We start from the raw sequence: 23,688 nt of genomic DNA, 5'->3' as shown, positions 1-23,688 counted from the left end.
ATGTATCTGCTAGACAGAGGTCAGCAACCTATGGCTCTGCAGCCGAATGTGGATCAGTACCGACTCACAAATGGCACTTAAGAAAAACAAAAAGGAAAAAAAAAAGAAATTAAATATTTACAGTAAGGGGACAGAAGGATTCTTAGAGCACGAAAGGGCTTCTTTGAGAGGCTTCACAGAAAGGAAAGCAATAGCTGGAAACAACTGCCTTGAAGAAACAAACCATGTGCGGATTCATGCCAGTGCCTTAGAACAGTCTTGCAAGGCGGTCCAGTTGGGAGACCCTATTTGTGCCATTTCCTAGTAAAGGATTCATAACAGCCCATGCTTGGGCTGTGGACACTTAGTGCCAAGTTATCAGTATATCAATAATATGCACATCGGCAAAAATATTGTTACACTGGCTGAATGGTGTAGCGCTAAACATTATCGCGCCTCCCGGCTCCTCACCATTTTGCTGCCTCACTTTAGTCTGCCGCCTTTTCACGCTTCTCACTCTCCACATCAACTACTGGAAATGGCAGAAAAGAACAACGCGCTTTACACGCGACTCTCTTCTGCCTGTCAATCAAGCCAGGCAGCCAATCCCCTTTCTCCTTGTTTTAAAGGTCCCGCGATGCCCGCTAATTTTGTTTCTTTTAAAAATGCATAGTTCTTTGTTTTAACACCTATGCATCTAATCAAAGATGCATAGTGCTTTTTGAATGCCACTCCTTATGGAATCACAAATCTTGTTCCTGATTTTTTTTGTATAACTTGTTTTGTATAACAACTTTGGAGGAAAAAATATTTCTGGCATTGCCTGCACACTTGTCCACCTATTTGTTGCTCTGGGAATTTAGACCTTTTAAAAAATTCCCGTCTTCAGAAACAAGGGAGAGGGAAGTGGGTGCAAGGGCGGGACAAGGCAGGTCCCTTTAGTACGTTTGAGCCTCCATACCTTCCCTCTGCTGGTTGCCTGCTGGTTGCTCTCCTGTAGCTCGCGCTACATAGATTGGTGAATCCACTTTTGGGGATTCCCTAACTAGTGCTTTAAAATGGAGGATGCAGCTGGCCGGTTACTGCTGGATGTTGGCAACGTCATATGGAGGGGCCAGAATATAACGACTACTTAAGGTAAGCATCTCACTACATTTAACAGGTGCGGAAATGCCCTCAGTCATGTTCAGTCATATTGTTTCCATTGTGCAAATGTGCTCTCTCACGTCGGTATTTTGTTGACCTTTTGCTCTGAATTTTTGTCATTGATTGCCTCTTTAGTTACAAAAGGCTGCTGATTCCCGTGCTAAATACAGCCCAATGCCTACTGCAGTCCTATATCAGCCTACGCTACCCTTGCATTGTAATGGTTTTTCTTCTGCACTTGTTGAGAAGAGAGAACCTCTCAGCTTTTCAAAAACCAGAGTTAAAGGTTCAGGGTTTGGAAGACAAGTGAGCGGATCCTTCTTGTTCCCCACATCACTGACACTAAGACAGACGAATGCACATTATTCACAGTTATTCAGCTTCTATGCGGTCACCTGCCATCCATCTCTTGCAGACACCATTTTTCTTGCCACTCCATCAGAGGCCTTTTTGAGGTCTTAAAAAAAAAATCTGTGCAAAGCTCACAAGAAATACACAAACATAAAGCTGTTTTGTCCCAAGTCTGTTGCCGCCCTACCGCAATGCTCTGTTTGGATGTCATAGCTAATAACCATGATCCTTGCTGAGGCATTTTGTGCCCCACGAGCCATCAAGAACGGGCTGAAAAGCACTGTCTGTCACACTTTTACCCTAAGGACACACAGCAGAGTGCAAGCTTTTGGATTCCTCAGACCTCTTCATCAGGCCAGATGTTCTGAAATAAAAAAAAAGAGGGGAAAAGCCGATATTTCAGGTCATCACAGGAAGCTTTTTCCCTGACTAAATGCCAAATACTCTCTCTTGAGCAGTTTTGGAGGGGTGATACAAAATGGCCGTAGTAGGCTATGTTGCTGTAGATCAAGGGAGATAGAAACTACCAAACAGACTCTTGTGCCAGAATATGATGGAACTTCCAACATACAAAGAAGACTGCGCTTGAAGTTTCTGCTGGCCAGAGGCCCTCAAATCAAAAGCCAATGCAACAGTTAAAACTCCACAGCAGCAACCTGAAACTCAATCATCTTTGCCTGTCAGAAGTTCCACCAAATCCTGGCATGAGAAGATCTTGAGATCATCACGAGGACCTGAAATATAGGTTTTCTCCTTAATTTTTTGAAACATCTGGCCTGATAGAGTTCTGAAGAACCTGAAAGTTTGCACACTGTTATGCACAGTTGGACTGGTCCTTATCAAAGTATGCCAAGGGTGGTGCTTTTGGCTTTAGCTTTTTGACCAACTGCAAGCAACGATTCAGTGCTGTCAAAGCTTCTGTTTGGATGGATCGTATAGCAGGGAGAGCCCTGACCCGGACAGCCCAGGCTAGCCCAATCGCATCACACCTCAGAAGCTAATCAGGGTCGACCACGGCCAGTATTTGGATGGGAGACCTCCAAGGAACTCCGGGATCATGACGCAAAGGCAAGCAATGAGAAACCGTCTCTGGATGTCCCTTGCCTTGAAAACCCCACGGGTTGCTGTCAGTCATATTTATTATTAGTTATGTATTTCTCGCATGGCGAGGGTAGTATAGCCAGGAGATCTAAGGGTCGTCCGACAGCCATGCAAGGGGCATTGGGAGGTGGTTTGCCATTGCCTGCTTCCTCACTATGAACTCTAGTGTTCCTTTCAAGAACTGCCACCCACCTCCTTGGAGGTCTCCCATCCAAAGAATAGCCAGGGTCAGCCAGCTGCGACTTGAAGTAAAAGACAGAAAGGGGGAGGGGGAGAGAAAAGCAGGGAGAAGTGTCAGCAGGGGCGACTTCTCCTGCCACGTGCTGCATCCCCCCTATTTATTTATTATTTTGACTTATATCCTGCCACTCCCCGCAGGCTCATGGAGGGTAACAATAGTCTTAAAAATCCCATTAAAATTCCCCATTAAAAGACCAAAAAAACGCATAACATGGCAGATACACAACCACTCCCCCACTCCCCTCCCCCCTATAAGCAAGGCGTTGGGGGAAAAGGAGCAAGGATGATGTGCCACCAAGTCCCCAAACCTCTTTGGCTTTTCAGCATTGTGTGTCAAAAAGACCACCCAGAAATCCAGCCGCTCTTCTCATCAGACAGGAGATTTTTATTCTATTTCACATTTCTGAGTATTACAGAAACAAAATCATTACAAGTGCCTTGTGATATTTAAGCTCCAAATGAAAATTAAAAACAAAGAAAAAGAAAAACAGCAAATGCTCCCCCCAAGCCCCCCAAAACTTCCAACGTTAAAAAGCAAAGTCACACATGATGCAACCGACAGTAAACATTTTTGTTTTAAAGAGCACAGGGGGTTTAAAAAAGAAAGAAATAGTGATATAGAAAAGATGCTTGGGAGTCATGATTTTGCAGAGACATCTTGATCCAGTGATGGCACAGAGCCGGTTAGAACGCACAGGACTTTGAAAATATAAGTGATAAAAAGTGATTACAAAAATCGGCGTTCTGTTCTTAAAAAGCAGATGGGGGAGAGAGACAAAAAAAAAAAAGGCAAAAAGACAAGAACACAAAGACGTGTCTGCTTTATGGCAAACTCCAGATCCTTTGGCCACGTGAAAGCAAAGCCAGTGAGCTCCATATAAATTCTCTGTAGAAAGCAACGTTCATGATTCTCTAATGGCCCATAACCAGCATCTCATTACCAGACTAAGGAAGGTTCCTCACAGAGGAAAAAAAAACCCCAAGGTGCTTGTTTCACAGTTTTTATACTCCCCGATAAAATACTGTCCGGAATTGGACGAATGCCCCCAAAATACCTTTCCGGGAACATCACACATTCCTTTATTGGAAAGGAAAAACAAAGTGAAAAGGAGAGAGAGAAAGAGAGAGAGAGAGAGAGAGAGAGAGAGAGAAAGAGAGGGGTGACCCGCTGAGCCCCACTGCGGCAGCTGGCCGTGTCTATTGCACGCTCGTCTTCAGGATAAAGTCTGTGTGGTTCACAGGCAGCGGGTGGGCTTCAGTGTTGAACACCCAGTCCTCGAGAGACAGCACGTCATCTTCACAGAACAGAAGATACAGATACCTGCAGCCAGGGGAGAAGAGGCATCAGAGGCATGCCCAGAGGAAATAGCTTGTTCTGTCTTAGTCAGTGGGGCTCCGATAAGGATTGCCAAGCAAACTGAGCTAGTCATTTTCAAATTCCATGGGATTCCTTGGAAGCACACCATCTCTGGTTCGGTAAGAAGGTCCGTAATGGTGGACATGATTCTCTGAAATCACCACTGGTGATTTGATGCAACATGGCTTGGGAAAATTAAAAAGGACAGGCCTGTTGCTGGTTGGTGTAAAGGATTTTGGGGCCACATTTTAGGGTGCACATATGAGTCAAAGAGGTCCCTCGCAGAGCTGTTTAGCCCTTGAGAGCCAGCTTGGTGTAGTGGTTAAGAGCACGGACTTCTAATCTGGCGAGTTGGGTTTGATTCCGCACTCCCCCACATGCAGCCAGCTGGGTGACCTTGGGCTCGCCACAGCACTGATAAAGCTGTTCTGACTGAGTAGTAATATCAGGGCTCTCTCAGCCTCACCCACCTCATAGGGTGTCTGTTGTGGGGAGAGGAAAGGGAAGGCGACTGTAAGCCGTTTTGAGACTCCTTCAGGTAAAGAAAAGCGGCATATAAGAACCAACACTTCTTGTTGTTAGCCATAACTGAATGAGACCTTCCAGGCTCAGAGACAGCACGCCTCTTATTGGCAGGGCCATAGCAGTGGGCCCTTCCTATAGGTTTCCTTGTACAGCACCTGACTGGCCACAGTTGGAAACTTGAGTACATGGACCACAGGTCTGATTTGGAAACTGCTTTTCTTATGTTTCTTCAGAGCATAGTTGGGTATGTTCTTGGAGGGACTCTCAGTTCATGCTGCGTGCAAAGAGCAGTTTTTTTGTGCTCCTCTTTTTACTACCTGAAGGAGTCTCAATGCAGCTTACAATCGCTTTCCCTTCCTCTCCCCACAACAGATACCCTGTGAGGTAGGTAGGGCTGACAGTACTTTAAGAGGGCAGCCCTAACAAGACTGTGACTAGCTGTCACAGTCACCCAGCTGGCTGCATGTGGAGGAGGAGTGGAGGATCACCTTGATGGTAGCATGTTCAGGAGCAAAAATTAAGACATTGGCCGACTGCAACATCTTCAGTCTCCTAATTTGTTTCCATGTGTGACACTTTTAACCTAAGGTAAGACAACACATCTTGTGGCCCAAATACCACCCACATATGACCACTCAGCAGGTGCCCTGTAAGCCTCCTGTTTCCTTTGGTTTTTGCTGCCCCTATGAGATGGGGCAGAGGATGGAGAGAGGCTGGCAGGTCAAGCACCTGGGAGGCATGAACGACAGCCTATGTCTGGTCCAGATGGTCACCAATAGTGACAAACAAATTAAGTGAAAAGTGAGAGGAAGAGCCCCTGAACAATTATTCTATTTTTATTTTTGCATTTATATACTGTCCTTCTCTAGCGCTTCTACACTGTTTCTAGTCTGAGACACAGAAAAAGGTGCAGAGGGTGCATTTTTTAACGCAAAAGAGGGATTCTCTCTGAATGTTCTTTGTCTGCTTATCTTATTTAAATTGCTCAAACAAGATTTGATTACAATATTTAACCACCTCGATGTGAACGGAACCATTAGCTATCAAAATGTTCTTTAATCTTGCTGGGCTCTTGTTAAACCGCGCACGCTGGGATGCCATAATAGATTTCTACTTGTATTCATTGCTCCGCTGATAACAAGAACCAATAGCCAGGAGTTAAAAGACGTCTAGCCCAAAGAAACGTCCAGGATAAGCATAAAGTATGATTAATGACCAGACAAGACCATAATAAACCCTCATCATAATCATCCTCTCTGTGCAACACCCCATCATACCCTAGTAATATTCATAATTATTATTCAGTACCTATTCTTGTCCACTTTTCATATTATGGTATGTCATATCCTCAACATTTCCCCCCTCCTCTCTGTTTGCATTGTTACCCAGGTCTGTAATCCTACTCCTACTGCACTGTCTGATTGTTTTACATCCTATACACGTAGTAAGGGAATAAATAAATTCTCAGGGTGTGCATTATGCTTGCTTTAAGGTCTTTGGAAAGACTCCACCCCATTGGTCTTCAAACAGAGGATCCCATTTGGGAATGCTCCCCTATGCTTAAAAAAAAAAAATCCACACAAGCAGAAAGCCAGTGCAGCAAGCAAAAGGGGAGGGGGAGAAGCTCTCTCCTTGTGGCACTAGTTTTCTATTGGCAGAGAGTTTCTTTTTTAAATGCCAATGAGAATCTACCACTTATAGTGGTGCGTCCGTCTGACAGCCTCATTCTTCAGTATGTGGGAGCCCGGCCTCAGGTTAGGCTTTCTGAGCCTTGGTAAGTCAACCACAAAAGGCAGGGAAAACAGCCTCTTTTGGTCCAGAGATCTTCACAGTTCTCAGCAACTTACTTTAACGTCTCTGCCAGGAAAAAACTCTGTTGCATGTTGTCATGAGCTGGGTTGGTGGTATAAACATCTCGGATCCCGGAAAAGCCAGCTTCTACTCGGCAATATTTCTCGAGAGCCTTGGTGGGAGAGGAAAAGAAAGTCAGATTTCTTTCAGTCGACACACAGCAGCGCATGAGTAATTAATTCAGCAGCAGCAGCCTTTTTTTTAAAAAAGCGGAGCAGGTTGACAAGTTTGATTCAGGTTTTATGGAGGCCATATTCATTTTTATGATAGAGCTGGGGGTGGGGAGGCTCTGACAAACTGTGCTTTCTGATCCATCCAAAGTGCAATAATCGTAAACAACGGGCACTGAGAAGGCCTCTCCCAAAATATTTTACAGTTTTCTGGCAGTGATCTGAGTAAGATGAACCTGAATAGATTTGATGGCAGGGGGCACAGAGCTCTGTAGATCAGTGATGACCCAATCAGGAAGGTCAGGATTACAGCTGAGAACACATCAGAGCAGCGTTCTCCCTCTACATGAAAGAAGGCTTTTAGGACTGCAGGTTGGAGTTCTTCTAGGCTCTGGAATGACACTGTCCACCCAGCTACTGGCTCCCGGGTGACCTAGAAGAACCATAAAAGCTTCCGGGTCAGCCTGGATTAAAACAGGAGACCGGTAGAACCTTACATACTAACAGAATTTACGCTGCCTGGGTTTTGTGACTTGCTTCATCAGAAGTATGCCTTGTACATCCCTTAGGCTGGTGATATATTTACGCTATAAAATGCAAACCAGGCAAGAGTGGGGAGATGTCACAAAGAGACGTCAGGCTGGGAGTTTTCCTGGGCAAGAACAGTGCCGATGAAAAAATCCTAGAGGTGCACACTCTTGTACTCCCTGCTGGTTTTTATAAAATGAAACCATTTTCCATTCTAGTTTCCTATGCAAAGTAAGTAAGTATTTCATCACAGGAATGTAAAAGCATTACTAGAATTACAGGACACTTTTTAGAGACTGACTTTGAATCCTGTGCTTCAAAGGGGACATGTCTCCTACCAATATTTTCAGGGAACAGGTTGTTGTGGACTCTGTTCCTTCTTTCTAGCTAGTAGGAGAGCCTAGCCCTTTGGAGTACAATTATAGTGCAAGAGTCTAAGCCAGGCTCCCTCAGGTTTCTTGACGGCCCTGGAAGGCTTTCCCAAATGGGTGGGAGTTAATTAATTTGGAATGTATTTTTAAAATCTGTTAAACATTTATTGAGTGATATGACCATATACGGCCCACCTACCCCTCCCAAAATAACCCATGGCGGGCCTGGAGGGGCCCAATCATGTGAAGGATTTGTCATGGCGCCTCGTCCCCTAATCCTTCCAAGAGGCGCCATTCCCCTCCCCCTGCAACGCATTTACCAACCATTTGGCCATTAACACATCCTTCATGATTCTATGATAGGCAGAATCATGATTCTATGATTCTATGGTTCTGCCTAGGGAAGGAGAGGAGGAGTCAGCAGAGGATAGCTGTTGGATGACCGTACCTCAACAACTTCCCATCCCCACTGCCGGTACTTGGGATCGTGTGTCAATCTCCACATGTACAGATAACTTTCAACAACTTCGGGACGCAGGATGTAATAGCGATCGCTGAGGCGGGTGGCCATCGCTTCGGTGCCGGAATCAAAGCGAAATGCTTCTGGGCCCAGCTTGGTATCTAACGAAAGGAGACAAAAGGCATTCTGAGGAGCTGGGAACTTTGGCAATCTATTAATCTTGTGTGAGCAGCACAATACACAGCACACTCGCTCTGTATTTACTGACAACCAAGAATCAGAAATTTCCCTCCTCCAGGAAATCTGAGTACATCCTTAAGAGTAAAATAGTGAAACTGACAGCAAAACTCCTCAGGGAATTAGGGTTGATCCTGAGCCCCAGTTTTTCTGTCACTCCTGTATTCACAAGGGCTTTTCCAGAACAGTCTTTTATTTCCACAGCACCCATTAGCAGGCGGGTTTCTGATCTGCCCTGGGGCACAGGAGATCAGTGTCAAGCTGGGGCATGGGGCAAAATGTTCCTACAGCCAGTGCGGAACTGGAAGGAGCAGCCTTGATCCAACAGCCCCTCGAGCTGCAGCAACTGCCTAGAGCTACTTTCGACCTTCAGCCTAGCAACAAAGGACAATCTGAGTCTCCCCTGGTGCCTGTCAATTTCCTTTCCACGCTGGCGTCTCGAGCCCATTTTGCATCTGCTTAGCTGCTTCCATCTTATCCCACAGGAAAAGGCTCGCAGGTTTAAGAGCTCTGGGAACTGCTGAATATTTCATGAGATCTGAAGCCGCTAACTTCAGAGAGAGAAGGCCTTGGAAACATCCCAGTGGGACCAGCCAAGCCAGCCAGAGCATTGCCTTCTCTGCCTGGCATCGTGGGAGATGGGGACAACAGCAGGCAATCGATGACAGGGATGTTAACTAAGGCCGCTCCACATTCGCCATAGAGACTGCGCCTGCTGGAATCATGCTGATGCCTCCATGCTGATGCCAAGTGTGGAATGTGTGAATGACGGGTGCCTCCTCTTTAGGCACAAATGCCCAAGCTTCTGTGATCCTGGAGTCCCCAGTTGGGTTTGGTGCAATTTGGGGGTTTTTGCTCTCAGGTCACAGCTGATGGATGGCAACCCCACAGATGGTCTCCGATCCAAGTACTAAACAGGAGCGACCCTGCTTAGCTTCTGAGATCCTACAAGAATAAGGCTAGCCTGCACTAGCCAGGTCAGGGCTTAAACCCAATGTTTTCTCTTATGTTTTACATTAGCACAAACATGGTTTTCCTTACAACTCAGGCCTTCTGGGATTTGATTTCTATGAATCCAAACAATTCAAAATCACTGCCTGTACAAGTATATGCTAAATAACTATATCTTCTCTTCTGGGATTGTTTTCCACCCGCGACCCTCCTTTTTTCTTTTGAAACTGTCTGTTTTCTATTGCTCGAAGGCCTTAACAAATAGACCTATACAAAGGATTTGCATTATACATAGAAATAGCAGCCAGGCAAAACAAGGAGGAAACTCAGCCGTGACTTTTAATAAAACACCAACAGGGAAATTAATGACCCCGCCTTGCAACATCCAGTCTACAATCAGCAGCACAACTGTCCCAATGAACTCTGATGGCTTCTAGTGAACCTAAAAGCAAAGCCACAAAGTCCCTGTTCTGGTCCTATCCATATTTAGATTGCCAATAGGCAGCTGTATGAAAAGAATTGAGTCCAGGAGCTGCTGGAGAAAGCAGTGAGTTCCCTTACAGCTCAAGCATCTCTAGGTCTTCCACAAAAGATAGAACCATATTCATACAAATATAATAACAAGAAGAACAGGGCAGGAAACCTATACTCTTCCTTACTTATTCTATACAGCAGAGAGTGTCCTATGAATTAATTGTAGGAGGCGAGGCCATCTGGGCAAGGCAGTGCGTCCATCTTGAAGGTTGCCCATGCCAGCTGAGTGGGCACAGCTCTGCTGCTGAAAGCGTCTGATAATTTTAACAGGCAGCCAATGTTTGTACTGATCTTCTGGCTGTTATGGGTTTTCCGGGCTGTGTGGTCTGGTAGTTTTAGATCCTGATGTTTCACCAGTAACCGTGGCTGGCATCTTCAGAGGTAGGACACGACAAGCTTGGAATCTCTCCATGCCAAAGTGATGTGAGAGATTCCCATCTCTTGCCATGTCCTACCCCTGAAGATGCCAGCCACAGTCAGGGACTAAAACTACCAGACCACGGCCACGCTGCCCAGAGAACCCACAGCTGCCAGTTGAGTCTGGCTGTGAAAGCCTTTCACAATTCACAGCACTGCTCTTCTAGGAACAGATTTTGCATGTACCTGAACGCACGTAAGACTCGTGACAGGTGTGTGTTATTTCTGCCGCCAGATCCATGTAGTGCTGCTTCTGCTCTTCCGCTGCGTGCTGCCCTCCAAGGGCAATCATGCCACCTGAGAAGCAAGCCAAATGGCCCATCTTGTGGTCCAAGACGCCTCCTCGCCACTCGGCAATATACGTCAGTCCACCTGCAGACTTCCTCACCAGGTTTTTTTCTATGGCCTACATTTATCAAGGAAGGAGGGAGAAATGCAGAATTTTGCAAAGGAAACGGACACTGAAAGGCACATTCCTGCATGAGCGGCGAGATTCAATTTAACTTAGATATACGCATAGTGGTCAGATTGCTGCAAACTTATTCTGGACAACTGGCAATTGTAAAATAAAAAGCAAAGAACAAAAAACAAAACCCGCATTTGTGATGTTTATAGCACATTAAGACTTCTTTCAGTTCATTTCACCCTCATTATCATTAGCTGCCTTGAGAGGCAAATCATTACGGTCCCATTTGACACAGAGGATAGCAAGTGTGAATGAAAGCAAATGTATCGGTTTAAATGAAGACACAGCAGGTTCTCTGCTGAGAAACTCTGTGTTATGGGCACACATTTCGCCAAACTGAATGCTGGATCCGCTGCCAGTCTTGTTCCCCTCCTCAAGTAGGCGTGTGATTTTATTTTTATTTGTCAAAGCACATGGGCATGTGTGATCTTAAATTTTGTATGTGTGTGATGTCATGTCACAAGCACTAGCCAATAGATGCCCCGCACTGCAGGGTTTCCTTCCAGTTCAAATTCAGCCATACTGAAAACTTACAGAACTGAGTTAGTTTTTCGAGCGTTCACCCTGGAACAGAGGGAAATGGCTGTCGGCAGCACACTGGCCTCAATGGTGTAATTAGGGTATGTCAACGGGGGCACATGCCCTGGGTGCCATACTTGATGGGGGCACAGTGGGCCCCGTCAAGCCTCCGCCGGTGGTGGGAGCTGTGTGCCCTGACTGGCCCATACTCAGTGACACTCGCTTGAGTGGGTGGAGGATGGTGCGCCACCAAGTGCCATGGACCCAAGGTTGGGCATGATGGCTGCTTGTGTCGAATGGCGCAAACCCCTGCAGCCTTCCCCTCTGGAGTAGGTGCTAGTGTGGGCCACCTCTGATGTCCAAAAGTCCCCATGTCCCTCTTTCCTGATGGTGGGGAGACTGAAGGGGCTTGTGGTCCAACGTGGCTGGCCCTCTGCTGCTGCCCCTCAGTGGGGGTGGAATGCGGGGTACTAGGGAGGAGGGGGGCTGGTTAGAGGGTGGGAATTTCTCTGCAGAGGCCCCAGTCCCTGCATCACCAAGCCCCAACTACCTGCTTTCCCCGGGTGCAAAATGGGGTAGGTACACATCTGACTGTCCACCATTACTCTTCAAAAATAAAAGGTCACTATTGCTTACATAGTTGAGTGCCTGCCTCGATTCAAACCAGTGACTTCCTGGCTCAGTTAAGAATTAGAATCTAAGCCCTGCATGGTTGAAGCACTGTCAGATAGTCCTGGGAGAACCTCGGCTTTCCATCTCCCTTCCAGAAACACTGCAGCAGAAGCAATAAAGCCAGATTCCATTCTTACCTCTAGTGCATGGTCATACATGCTTTTCGCTTCTGTGTCCTGCTTGTCTGACATCAGCCATGATTTGATCAGGTATTCATAAAAACTGTCTCCAAGACCGCCAATGGAAACGTGGTCTGTAGTGGTAAGAAGAATAAAGCATTGCCTGTGACTTCTGTGGCTGAAGAGAGGATTAAGGCAGGGCCCCACCCCCAGATTATTAAAGCTTAGAATATGCAGAGCCTTATTATGGGCCACCCCTTATCTGAGAGAGCCATTTCTGTTGTACAAAGCCTCTGCAGTGGTCGGGGAGCTGTGATACTTGGTATTGTACAGTTTCCGGAGTTCATGTAAATTGTGCTGCATTTTTAGCATTTTTTAAAAATGTTGTTGCTATGTTTTAATTGTTACCATTTAATTATTATTAATAATTTATTGCCATTAATTTTTTTTTACCATGAGCTGCTTTGAATTCCCAAAGGGAATTATAGAATCCTGCTCTAAGGGAAACAAAATTCTGCAACAACAGAAACTAAGTATTTATGAGTATAAATTTAGTAGGCAGGATTGCTAGTATTTTAAATAAAATGAATTCTTCATGGGCTAGTAGGGGCATGGCCTGAAGCCCCACTTTCTGACTGCTGAAAATTGTACCCTGCAACTTCTCTTGCTTACGAGACTTCAATGGGCATAGGCTTTCAATCCCCATTACAGCATTGAGGGCTAGAAACTTGAGGCAAATGGCAAACCGTCACATACACTCCAGTATCCTCCCTGTGCTTCCCCAGAATAGCAGCACAGCTCTGCTTATTACTATATTTCCATATCATATCCATTTTCAGTCCAGTGGAGAAACAAAATTGTAGATAACAAAGGAATGAGCCCTGGATCTAAAGCATCACTGCGGAAAAACCAGGCTGTTTGACGGAACTGCAAGTTCAAAACCTTTTGGCAGCTGGTGAGGCTGGCTAAATGTTGCAGTGGTGATGCTTAGCCTGGAGTGATACACTCAGGTCCTGTGGAGGTTTAGACAGCCTTAGCAGATTGATGGGGTGGTGGTGGATCAAGCAGAGCTACAATGCCAGGTGTAGAATGTGCCCAGAATACTGAACAACAGAGATTTTCCAAGGCTACCTGTTCAGACTAGACTGCTCTGTGACATGCTATGCAAACTGCTATGGGAAACAGACAGGCCTGACAGCAGCAGACTTCTGCCTGGGGGGAATTTGCCTGAGAAAGTGTAGGACAGATTTATAACATCAGGGTTTTTGTTTTTGTTTAAAAAAAATTAAGCATAGATTGTTCAAGGCAACCAAGGATGTGCAAATCATCTTTCCAAGAGGGGGAGAGAACCCCTAAAAGAAGCATCACTCAGAAGCGGTCCACAAGCAAGCCGGTCTGAGAAGCCCCCCCCCCCCCCAAGAGGAAGGCAGCTGGTGAGCTGACACCAGTGACTGCCCCCCACAGTCAGAGCCAAATGACCTTTGCAACAATGGCAGAAGTGGCTGGGGCTTAGCTCTGCCTGCTCTGGGCCATCAGCCATACTTGAAGGGCAGTGGTCCACTGGGAAATTTCCCTGTAAAATTAAATAGCCCGTCTGCTCCTGCCTTCACCCTTGCAAGTAGGTTTTGTAACGTTATCTCCATAGGATACAGGGAAGCTTTTTGATTTGATGCCTTCTCTTTTTCTCACCTGCCATGAAGCTTAACCGAGAACACTGAAATCTAGCCCTGGGAGTAGACCCCCCCCCATCCTCCCCCATGCATTTTCACTGGCCTCAAAACGCAGTCAACCCTGACAACAAGCCTCGGCAGCAAGAAGTCAGTTTGGAGGGGTGGGGGAGAGAACACGTTATGAGCACAGGCTGTATATGTTGCATTTAAAGGAGAGGAGCTGGAATGGTTCTGCATTGTGTGTGTGTGTGTGTCTGTGTGTGTGGGGGGGGTCCTCTGTGAACCTGTGAATCCAGAGTACCAGAACTGGGTTCCATCTGCACCAGCAACTTCCTGGACCTTCTCTGCTAAGAAACAGTTCTATTCCAACTGAGAATTTTGAGGGCTTGCCCACTGAAACAGCTTTCTTCCCCTATCAAGAGAGTGGAGGTTTTGTCTGGCCGGCTTTTGCACTTTTTAAAAAGAAAGCCGAAACGTTGCCTGAGAGTCTCCTGTGCTAAAATGGACAGAGACCGGCTCTCCCAGTATATCCCCAGATAAACTCTACAAATGTGGATATGCTGGTGGTCCCTGGCTCTAAATAAGTGCAACTGGCCCTGGGACCGACCTGGAGGAATAAAGCTGCTGGCAGAGATGTGGGTGCTGATGCAAGTATCAAGATTCCACAGGGCCTGCAAAACAGCGCTGTTCCATCATGCATACAGCTGAGGCCAGGATGTACAGACAAACTACATCGCCTCCCCAGAACACCCCTTGACACCCAGATGTACTGAGGGAGCACTGGGGTAGAGCTTTTACTATGATCGTTTTTATACTGATTTTAACACTATTGTAGAAATATGCGTTGCACGTTGCCCCAAGCCTAGATACACAGAGGGGCAGTTAATATATTATCTAATAATAAATCTAACAACAACAACAATTTCGCAATGGGGACCCCAAATTCGGTGCCTTAAAACAGAATTCTGAGAGCTGCACACGTTATAAGCAAATTTACTCATAGCTTTTTCATTTGTTGAACATATTCTTATTCTAGTTGTTGTTGGGAGGGACAAGGACTCCTACAGAGCACTACCCCCCCCCCCCATACACACACTGGTTGCTAGAAATCTGCTCCCATCATCCTCTGGTTCTTGGAATTTTACCTCTGATTTTACTTCCGGCTCTTGGGATTTTACTGTGGTTGCATTTATAAGGGTTTCTTTTGTGTATTATACTATATTCGTATTTCCCTGATTTGGATTTTACTGCTGTTTATACCTGTACTTAGCAGCATGGTAATGGCAAGGTATTTGCTCCCCTTTCCATCAAATGACAGTTGATGTTGAATTCTGTGGACATTCACTGCCCTACCTATATTCAATCATACCACTGGTTCATTTAACCAACTTTAGCTTAACTTCTCTGGGGTTCTAACCCTTTCTTTCTTGGGACACAAGTTGCAACCTGATCAAGAACACTAAACAATACATGGGAGGCAAGCCAAAATGTTGTGGGGTCTAAAGTGGAAGTCACATGCATTGTTTGTAATATTGTAACAAAGCAGGTTTGGGAAGGAGTTCAGTGCAAACAGGGAAAGATTGGAGTATGACATTGTACAATTGCTTCCCCCTCCCTAAAGCACTGCAATTTGGACACCAAAGCCCAGAAAAACCCTACATGAAAGTCACATAGGTGGTATAAGGGCTTCAAAATCAGTGTACCCACCAAGGGCTCTCATTGGCTCCCCTTCCTCTGGAAGGTCTATATAAATGTAGGGCTCAGGCTGGATTTTTGCCAGGCAACACCAGCATCTGCAATAATGCCTGGACCTCACGCTGCAGCTGTCCCTCAGGGTGGACTATCACTACGTACACAAAGGGAGAGCAGTCCCCTGAAGATTAAAACGGCTGGGAGAATTTGAGATCCATGGGCTTGAGGTGTTGTCTTTCCAAGTCCAAGATTTCAAGGGAGAGTTGACAGGGAACAGAACTCTGGCTACAGGAGACTGCTCTCCTTGCATGTGCTTGACACAATTAGTTCTGCATAATACTCTGCTTGACTAGCATCACTGATGGTTTTAATCTATCCGCTAATAGCATCTTGGGCTTGATGCTCTTGCATGTGTGAGCAGTAGGAAGATATCCGACGCATGTCAGTAAATGTTTCTCCCACTTGACCTGATGGATTTCTTAATCGTTACATTTAGGTTTATTTATACACGGTCTTTCAACCATCCACCAAGGTGGAGATACTCACGCTGCACCCAGTTGCCAGTTACTGGGCTGAGAAAGTTGGGATAGAGCCCCTGGGGTTTCTCGATTCTGTTCAAGACTTTGCGGATATTCATCACCTGTGGGGTCCGAAAGAAAGGATGGAGACTAGTGAGCCCTATTCCAGTCTTCTGCTCAGAAATACAATGATCCAATTACTGCCACCCCCAAAACAAAAAGATGTCCTATCATGCTAGTAATCTATTGGTTCTACAGACATGTCTGTCATTGTTGGAACGATTAAAACAAGGCATAAAAAAGCAAATAAAAGCAATAAACAGGAAATTTTCTTAAGCAATAAAAACCGGCAGCTAAAACTAAAAAGGGCAAAAAAAGCACAAAAAGCAGTGAACAGGAAATTCTCTCAAGCAATAAAACCAGCAGATAAGGAGCGGAGCCCCTGCAGCTCAAGAAATTCATCCAGCAGTGCCTAGAAGTTGGCAAGTCACCTGACAACCTGTTGCAGGAAAGATAATGCAGCCTCTGATGTTGACTTTAATTGATGGACAAGATCCTAAAGCATATCTGTAAGGTGGAAGTCACATGGAAGTAGGCTAGCAGGAGATGGCAGGAACTAAGGAAGGAGGGTAGAGGAAGGAAGCAATGAGCAGTGCATGTGGAGCAGGAGATGGGGCGGTGGTGAGCTGGAGAACAGAAAAACTGTGGGGCAGTGCTTTGGGGACATCATCCAGGAAGGAGAGAAGACAGCAGAGGCTACACGGAGGGAGTCTGGGGAGCCAAGCTAAAAACTGGGGTCCAAGTGTAGTGGCAGAGATAGCTATGTACACTGCTAATACATTTTAATCAGGGCTTAGGAATATGTTACCATCCGGCTGTTAGGAGATTAGCTATCATCTGTTTTTTCTCTCCTTGTTGTTATGATATGTTTTTTTAAAAATTCAAAAAATTAACTGTTGCATCTTTATGGATAATTAATATCATTATCTATCTCTGGGATCCAGTGTCTCCCTGCCTCTGACAGGATTTCAAAACACCAAACCATAGTTGGAGCTAACCAGGGTTAACATTTCACCTGCATCAGGGCCAGGATGAGCTCAGAAATTGGATTTGCCCATTCATCACCCCCCACCCCAACCCGCAAACAACCATGACATACAAACTTCCATGGAGTCTCACAGGCAGGTGAATGATGCATTTGAACACATTAAAAGTCCCATAAGTCTCTGGCTGTGAGCTAATGAGTTCATCTGCTTTTCTGGAAACCCACTTCCATCCAGATGGCCGTTTGCAACTATTTCCTCCTGTGCTCTGTTTTGTGACTTGGCTTTAGCTGCACTCTACTGCATATCCTGGGTGGGTGAATCCATCACTGGGCCGGTTCTCCCTCCTATTGATTGGCTTGGCCTGGCCACAGGAGCAGCTGTTTAATTGGCTTCTATGAAAAGCATTATGCAAGCATCAACCACCACCATCTAGACCCTTTTCCATACATCACACAATACCTTAGGAAAAAGTATTTGGGGAGAACCTGAGGTTTAAAGAATGCCCTTTGTCTGAACCTAACCTTTCATTCCCCACCACCAGCTGGTTGTGTTTCTAGGTTTGTCCTTGCTCCCCAGCTGATTTCCCTTTCATGACTTCCACTTTGCTCAGACTCCCACCCAGCCCCACTTTCGTTTTATTCTTCGGTACACCTCATCAGTCTTAAGTAATCATTTTTACTCTACCCATTCGTTCTTTATCTTCTCTGTTCCGTTTCCTGGGTTTCCAACTTTTCATTCATTCACCTAATTCTTTGTCTTTCTCCTGATTCTCTTTTGTTCCGGCGAGATTCCCTCTGGCAAGCCCCCTGCATCTTGTTCTCCCCCCTGCCTGCCAGGAGCCCCTCCCAAGCAGCCCCCTCTCCCCTCGATGGCTGCTTTGCAAGTGTCAGATATATCCCTGGGAACAGACTGTTCTCAAGCTGTTCCATTGAAAACCCAAGGAGGACACAATCGGAGCATTCTGTGTCCCAGGCGGTGCCTGAACGGATCTCCTCCCCTCGCTCTTGGAAGTGGCTTCCAGTTCTAATTGGAGCAATTAGTCTCTCTCTGGGTGGGCATTTTGGAGGAAGGGGCATGTCAGCCAATGATGGAATCCACTGGCACATGCAGTTTCTCTCCCACATGGTTATAGGATCACTAGAACAAAGCCTCAGGAGGGAAATCTGAGCATTAGCAAAAAATGCCCACAATCTTTGGAAGGGGGACGTGTCAAGATCCTCAGATGTAATGAGTATGCAGGACCTCAGCCCACACTCAGGGATACTAACAGTCCTTTCTACAGCAAGTGAGGGGGTGGTAATGCTCTGGCTTCCTCTCCGTGTAGAAACGGCCCACTGCAAGAGAGCCACTCAAAGGAAGAAAATAAAAATTTAGGTATGATCAAAGGTGGGGATAGGGAGCATATGGTCTTTTCGTGAAACAGGGTGATGTTCTCTGATGTTCTGACTAGGCCACAGCTCTGAGCTGGATAGCTCAGGCAAGCCCAATCCTGTCAGATCTTGGGAGTTAAGCAGGACCGACCCTGACTAGTATTTGGATGGGAGACCTCCAAGGATTTGGATGGCAGTTACTCCAAGGAACACCTGGGGTCATGATGCAGAGGCAGGCCATGGCAAACCATCTCCAAATGTCCCTTGCCTGGATGCCAGACAATCCTCGGATCTCCTGGCTACACTCTACATACCGTACGATAAATAGATAAAGTAACAGAATACAACAGGAGTGTTGTTGGATGGAGCCTGGGGAGGACAATGCCACAGAGTCCACCCACTATAGAAGGGGTAGTCAACCTGTGGTCCTCCAGATGTCCATGGACTACAATTCCCATGAGCCCCTGCCAGCAAATGCTGGTAGGGGCTCATGGGAATTGTAGTCCATGGACATCTGGAGGACCACAAGTTGACTACCCCTGCACTATAGCACCCATTTTCTGCAAGTGAATAGATCTCCATAGTCTGGAGATGAGTTGGAATTTTGGGGGATCCCCAGGTTCCACATGGATTCCGTGTGTGTGTGCGTGGGGAGGGAGGGCATCGTGGACACAGCTGCCAACCTATCCTACCATCAGGAGATGCGGGTCCAGATTCCTGCTCTGCTATGGGACTTCACTGGGTGATCCTAGCCTAGTCATTCTCTACCTTGCCTACCTCAGAGAGTTATTGGGGATGAAATGGAGAAGTGAGGGACCATGTATGTTGCCCTGAACACCTTGGAAGAAGGGGGACACAAAACAACACCAAATAAACCAGGAGTAGCCAACCTGTGGTCCTCCAGATGTTCATGGACTATAATTCCCAGGAGCAAACGCTGGCAGGGGCTCATGGGAATTGTAGTCCATGCACAGCTGGAGGACCACAGGTTGACTACCCCTGAAATAAACCAACAAGACAAAGTAAATATTGCAGATGTTTCACTTCTGGCCCAGAGTTCTGTTTTCTGTATTCTGAGGGAGGGGAACATTGGGTGGGGGAACCTATCCTCCCCTCCAATGGCTTCATAAAATATCTGGAAACTTTGAATATCTGCGTGTGACAAGAAGAAGGTATAAGGACCAGGAAAGTACTTGCCTTTTCAGCATATGCTGCGTTCCCAGATAACTCTGAGAGGTGCAGGAATTCCAGGTGCAGGCTGCCAAATTCGGCCAAAATGCTGCTGCCAGCAGATGCCCATCCCCAGCTCCAGCTCATGCCGCTGCAAAGGCAGAAAAGAAAGCAGTGAGTCCTAAATGGCCAGCAAGAGCATTCCTGCATTGATCCTGAGCACATGGGGAGCAAACTTGGGGCTTGTCCATTCTTTGCTGCCAAAAGGAAATGCTCTCTGCCCTCCTTCAAGTGACCACCTTTCAAATAATTAAAGAGAACCATAATGTTCCCTCTCAACCTCATCTTTAGACTGAACATTCCCAAGTCTTTCCTCATAGGGCTTGGTCCCCAGGGCCCAGGGTCATCCTCGTTGCTCTCCTCTGCAGCCTCTCAATTTTGTCTATGTCCTTTTTGAAGTGAGGCCTCCAGAACTGCATGCAGTACTCCAGGTGTGGCCTGTGGTATAGAGGGACTTCTTGCAATTTTGAAATGATACCTCTTGATACAACCAAGACTGCATGCACCTTTTTTACCACAGGTTGGGTTTTCCACATATCTGCCTTTGTGCAATGAAAGCAGGAGGGCAAAGTGAAAATGGGCATTTGCTTTATCTTGAGATACTTTCTGCACTCTTGAAGGTGTGACATGGATGGGACCTGAGAAAACAGAATCCTGTGTGTATGTGTTCTGCATAGTACAGCCTAGTACTGATCCATCACAGATGCCCTTCCTGGTTCCAGGTACATAACAAATAATTCTGCTATCGTGTGGACTTTCCATGTGAATGTTCATTTGTGCAACAGTAACTTACAAAACCATAAGTATTTGTTTTTATGCACAAGTGTGCATAGAGCACAAAAACACTAGTGATCATTAAGGGGCAGCAAGGTGTGCCCCAAAGCTACCCTGAAAAAAGCAACTTAAAGCTGGTTCTCTTCTTTGCTGGAAGGCCCTCTCTTCCTTAGTCATCAGGAACCTCTCAGGATGCTGCTACAACATTAAAGCTTCGCACACCAGAGGCCAAAACTTTCTCTGGCTTGGCTTTCTGCCTTGTCTGCTTCCATCTCCCGGCACAGCACTCTTGATTACACCCTTTTAAAACCATCTCAGCCTCTCCAGCTTCTGCGCAGCGACCTATATCTTTAGGGCTTGATCTGAAAATAGCCTCCACAGCTGCCGACTCGGGAGAAGCTCAGTGGTTTTCATTTCAGGAGAGATGAGGGCCTGATTTCGAGATCTTTTGATTAGCATGATTGCGGGTGGCGGATTGCTGTTAAATGTTTTTCTTGGGGGGAGAAAACAGGGCAAAGGAGTATTGCTCCAGCTGGGGGAAGACAGTAGATGGCGCTGCAATGCCTGCAGACCAGACTGTAAACTAAGATTGCTGGTAAATGTTTTCTTTTTTCTTTTTCTTAAAAAAAACAAAAAACCCAAAACATTAATGCCCTTTTGCTGAAAAAGTGTCACCTCTTTTCAGAGAAATGAAGGGGGAGGGGGGAGAAGGAAGATGACATTTTCAGTGGCAGAATTATACCGCCTGCAGAACCAATCTACTTTCAAAAAGGATCATGAGGTTAGACAAATTCATGGCAGAGAGGTCTATCAATAGCTATTAGCCTTGATAGCTGAATGGAACTTCCGGGCTCCAAGGCAGCGTACCTCAGAATACTGGTTGTTGTACGGTAAAATGGTGTGTGTCTGTGCGTTTGGGGGGGTGGGGTGGGGGCTATTTGTGCTTTCACGGCCAGCTCATGGGCCTCCCAGAGGCATGTAGCTGTCTGCTGCTAGTGCTGGATGTTCTCGTGGACTTTCTCACCCATATTGATTCACTGCTGCATTTAAGACAACGGTGCCTTGGGAAGCTGTTGGGGTGGTTGGTCTGATCCAGTCCTGGCCATTCTCAGCAAAATCCTTGGCACACTTTCCTGAGAGTAAGCTCCACTGAATAGTTCAGAGTAAACCTGCTAAGGAGTGCATTTTCAGGCATGCTACATGCAGCAAAGCAGTTGTTATAATCTTATATGCTTGAAATGCCTGGAATTCTTCCTGCCCTGAAAATAAAATCCATGCCTTCATTTTCCTCCTGATCTTAACTACTAATTGCAGAGCTGGCTTTAATTTACGCCTGTTCTGAACTACCAATTGCGGGGCTGGCTCATGACATCTGAACGTTCTGAGTGACTGGAAGTGCCATCATAGGCACCCTTGTGCCATTCTAAGCCCACCGATTCCAGTAAGCTTAGAAGGCTGTAACTTTGTATGGGATTGCACTGCACACAACGCAAAAGGGGTGCCCCTAGGATCCTAAGCAGGTCTACTTTGAATCCCACTCTCAATGGGGCTTACTCCTGGGAAAGCATTCTTAGGACTGAGCAATGTGTCTCTGGTGCATGTTATGGAAAGGACCAAGGTCTTCCGGAAACAAATAAATATAAACACAAGACAGAGATCCGAGGCTCAGCATTACAGATTTTTATTTTTTAGCCTTTAGTCTTTAGGGTGGTGGTTGCCTAGCAATCCCCTTTCTACATCACTGCAGCTAAAGGTAGATTAATAGGGTCAAGCTGTAAAGAAAACTGTTGGATCATAAATTCTTGCTCAGTTTGCCTTGAATAATAGGTCCTAGTTATAGGTTCATAGTTGAAGAAAACTGAAAGGGAGTTAAAAGATCGAGATTTGAAGGGGTTTTTTTTTGTACCTCCTGGGTAGGCAGGGGCTGATTTCCTCTCTTTCCCATCTCCCTACCCAATCATCTCCCTATGCTTGACTGCGGAATTATTCCTTTCACCCCCCTGGGATGATGTTCCCAATCTCCTGTACTCTCCAATCAGACCTTATTGTGATTTGGAGACTGCAAAAGAGAACCCTCCAAATATTTCCATTTGTTAGATGCTAACCACGATTGCCAGTGAGATTCTGGATGAGTTCTGGGCTCCTCATCTGTCTTTGCAAACAGGTTGTGAGAGGTAGCAAAGGGAGGAGAGACAGTCACCAGCAGAGAATTATCTTTCCCAGCACATCTAGGATCCTTTAACTGAGAGATGCCTGGGCTTGAATCAGGGACCTTCGGTAGGAAAAACAAGTACTCTGCCACTGAACTACAAAAAGTGCACAGCGGTGTTTGCATGGCTAAAATAACATACAACTTCCTTTTCCTTCTAGTCTTTAACTTTCAAACTGAATCCTCCAACCAATGAGAACTAGAAACTTACTTTAAGAAAAAAGAAGCATTCAAGCTGGAATTCTCAGGCTTGGTGGTTTTATATATCCCTTTTGGCACCTTACAAGGCTGCATTTTAAAAGAGAGATGTGATAGAGAACAGGAAAATGGAGCTTCCCTTGAATTGCCCATTGACTATCCCTAAATAGCTGGGACCCTCTGGCAACTATTCACAGACCTGCTGGCCACTGTTTTGTTTGTGTGTGTGTGTGGGGGGGGGGGGAGTCAAAAGCTCCCAAGCAGCTTTTGATCTTCTGGCGAGAGGCTGTGTCCTAGCTGCACTTTCCTTTGCTAACAGAGTTCAGGAAGAATTATTTGAAAAGCCCAGGGATCGGAACAAAAGGCACCCCTCCTTGTCTAGAAGCTACGAATTCTGGAGAATTAAAACTCCCACTCTGATAGCTTTCCTCTCTATTTCAGGATGTAATGCTCTCTCGCCTGTTCAGTGTGGGCACAATGGCTCAAGGAAGCCCTTTCTAGGAATTCAGTCTGTACCTGGGAAGGGCAAATTGGCTGAAGGGGTGAATGTAACATGTTGCTCCTGTTTCTCTGCAACCTGGCAGGGGAGGAAAGTGAGGGTTGTTTCAGTAAAAGCAGCAGGTCTGTCATAAAACCTCCAAAGAGTGAGCAAGGGTATAGAGCCCAAGCTGCAGCCTACAAGAAATCATTGTTTCTAGAGGGAATAATTTGGAATTGTTTTTGCTCTTCTCCATCCCCAACCACTCCCCCGCTCCAGGATTCTCAATGTTCTGAGAACCTTAAAAAGGCTCATATCCCCAATTTACAAAGTCATTATTTTCTGCATGCTTGAGGACTTCCCAAAGCATGTGGAACCTCCTCATTTGTTTTTAGTGGGAACAGGAATGTTGTGGGTATCACTGGGAACGGGGAAAGAGGGGAGAAATATAGCTTGGAATACACAGCGAATTCTAAAACATGGAGCCCCCTCCTTCTCTGAAAGTGCTG

General features: G+C 46.1%; 1 protein-coding gene across 1 annotated transcript in view; it reads right to left on the bottom strand.

The window, feature by feature from the left end:
* Positions 1–3,179: 3,179 nt before the first annotated feature.
* The window catches only part of MAN1C1 (mannosidase alpha class 1C member 1), a 150,481-nt gene continuing 129,972 nt past the window's right edge, over positions 3,180–23,688 (bottom strand). The window contains exons 6-12 of the mRNA XM_077337648.1: positions 19,488–19,611; positions 15,903–15,996; positions 12,013–12,128; positions 10,405–10,624; positions 8,068–8,240; positions 6,547–6,662; positions 3,180–4,138 (exon numbers count right to left, since the gene is read on the bottom strand). Coding sequence (XP_077193763.1) covers positions 4,015–4,138; positions 6,547–6,662; positions 8,068–8,240; positions 10,405–10,624; positions 12,013–12,128; positions 15,903–15,996; positions 19,488–19,611 — 967 coding nt within the window. The 3' untranslated portion in view covers positions 3,180–4,014. The remainder of the gene's footprint in view (positions 4,139–6,546; positions 6,663–8,067; positions 8,241–10,404; positions 10,625–12,012; positions 12,129–15,902; positions 15,997–19,487; positions 19,612–23,688) is intronic.

This window comes from Paroedura picta, chromosome 5, assembly GCF_049243985.1.
Source record: "Paroedura picta isolate Pp20150507F chromosome 5, Ppicta_v3.0, whole genome shotgun sequence".
Taxonomy (NCBI): domain Eukaryota; kingdom Metazoa; phylum Chordata; class Lepidosauria; order Squamata; family Gekkonidae; genus Paroedura; species Paroedura picta.
Note: the sequence above shows the minus strand (reverse complement) of the source record. Positions and strands in the feature narration are given on the sequence as shown.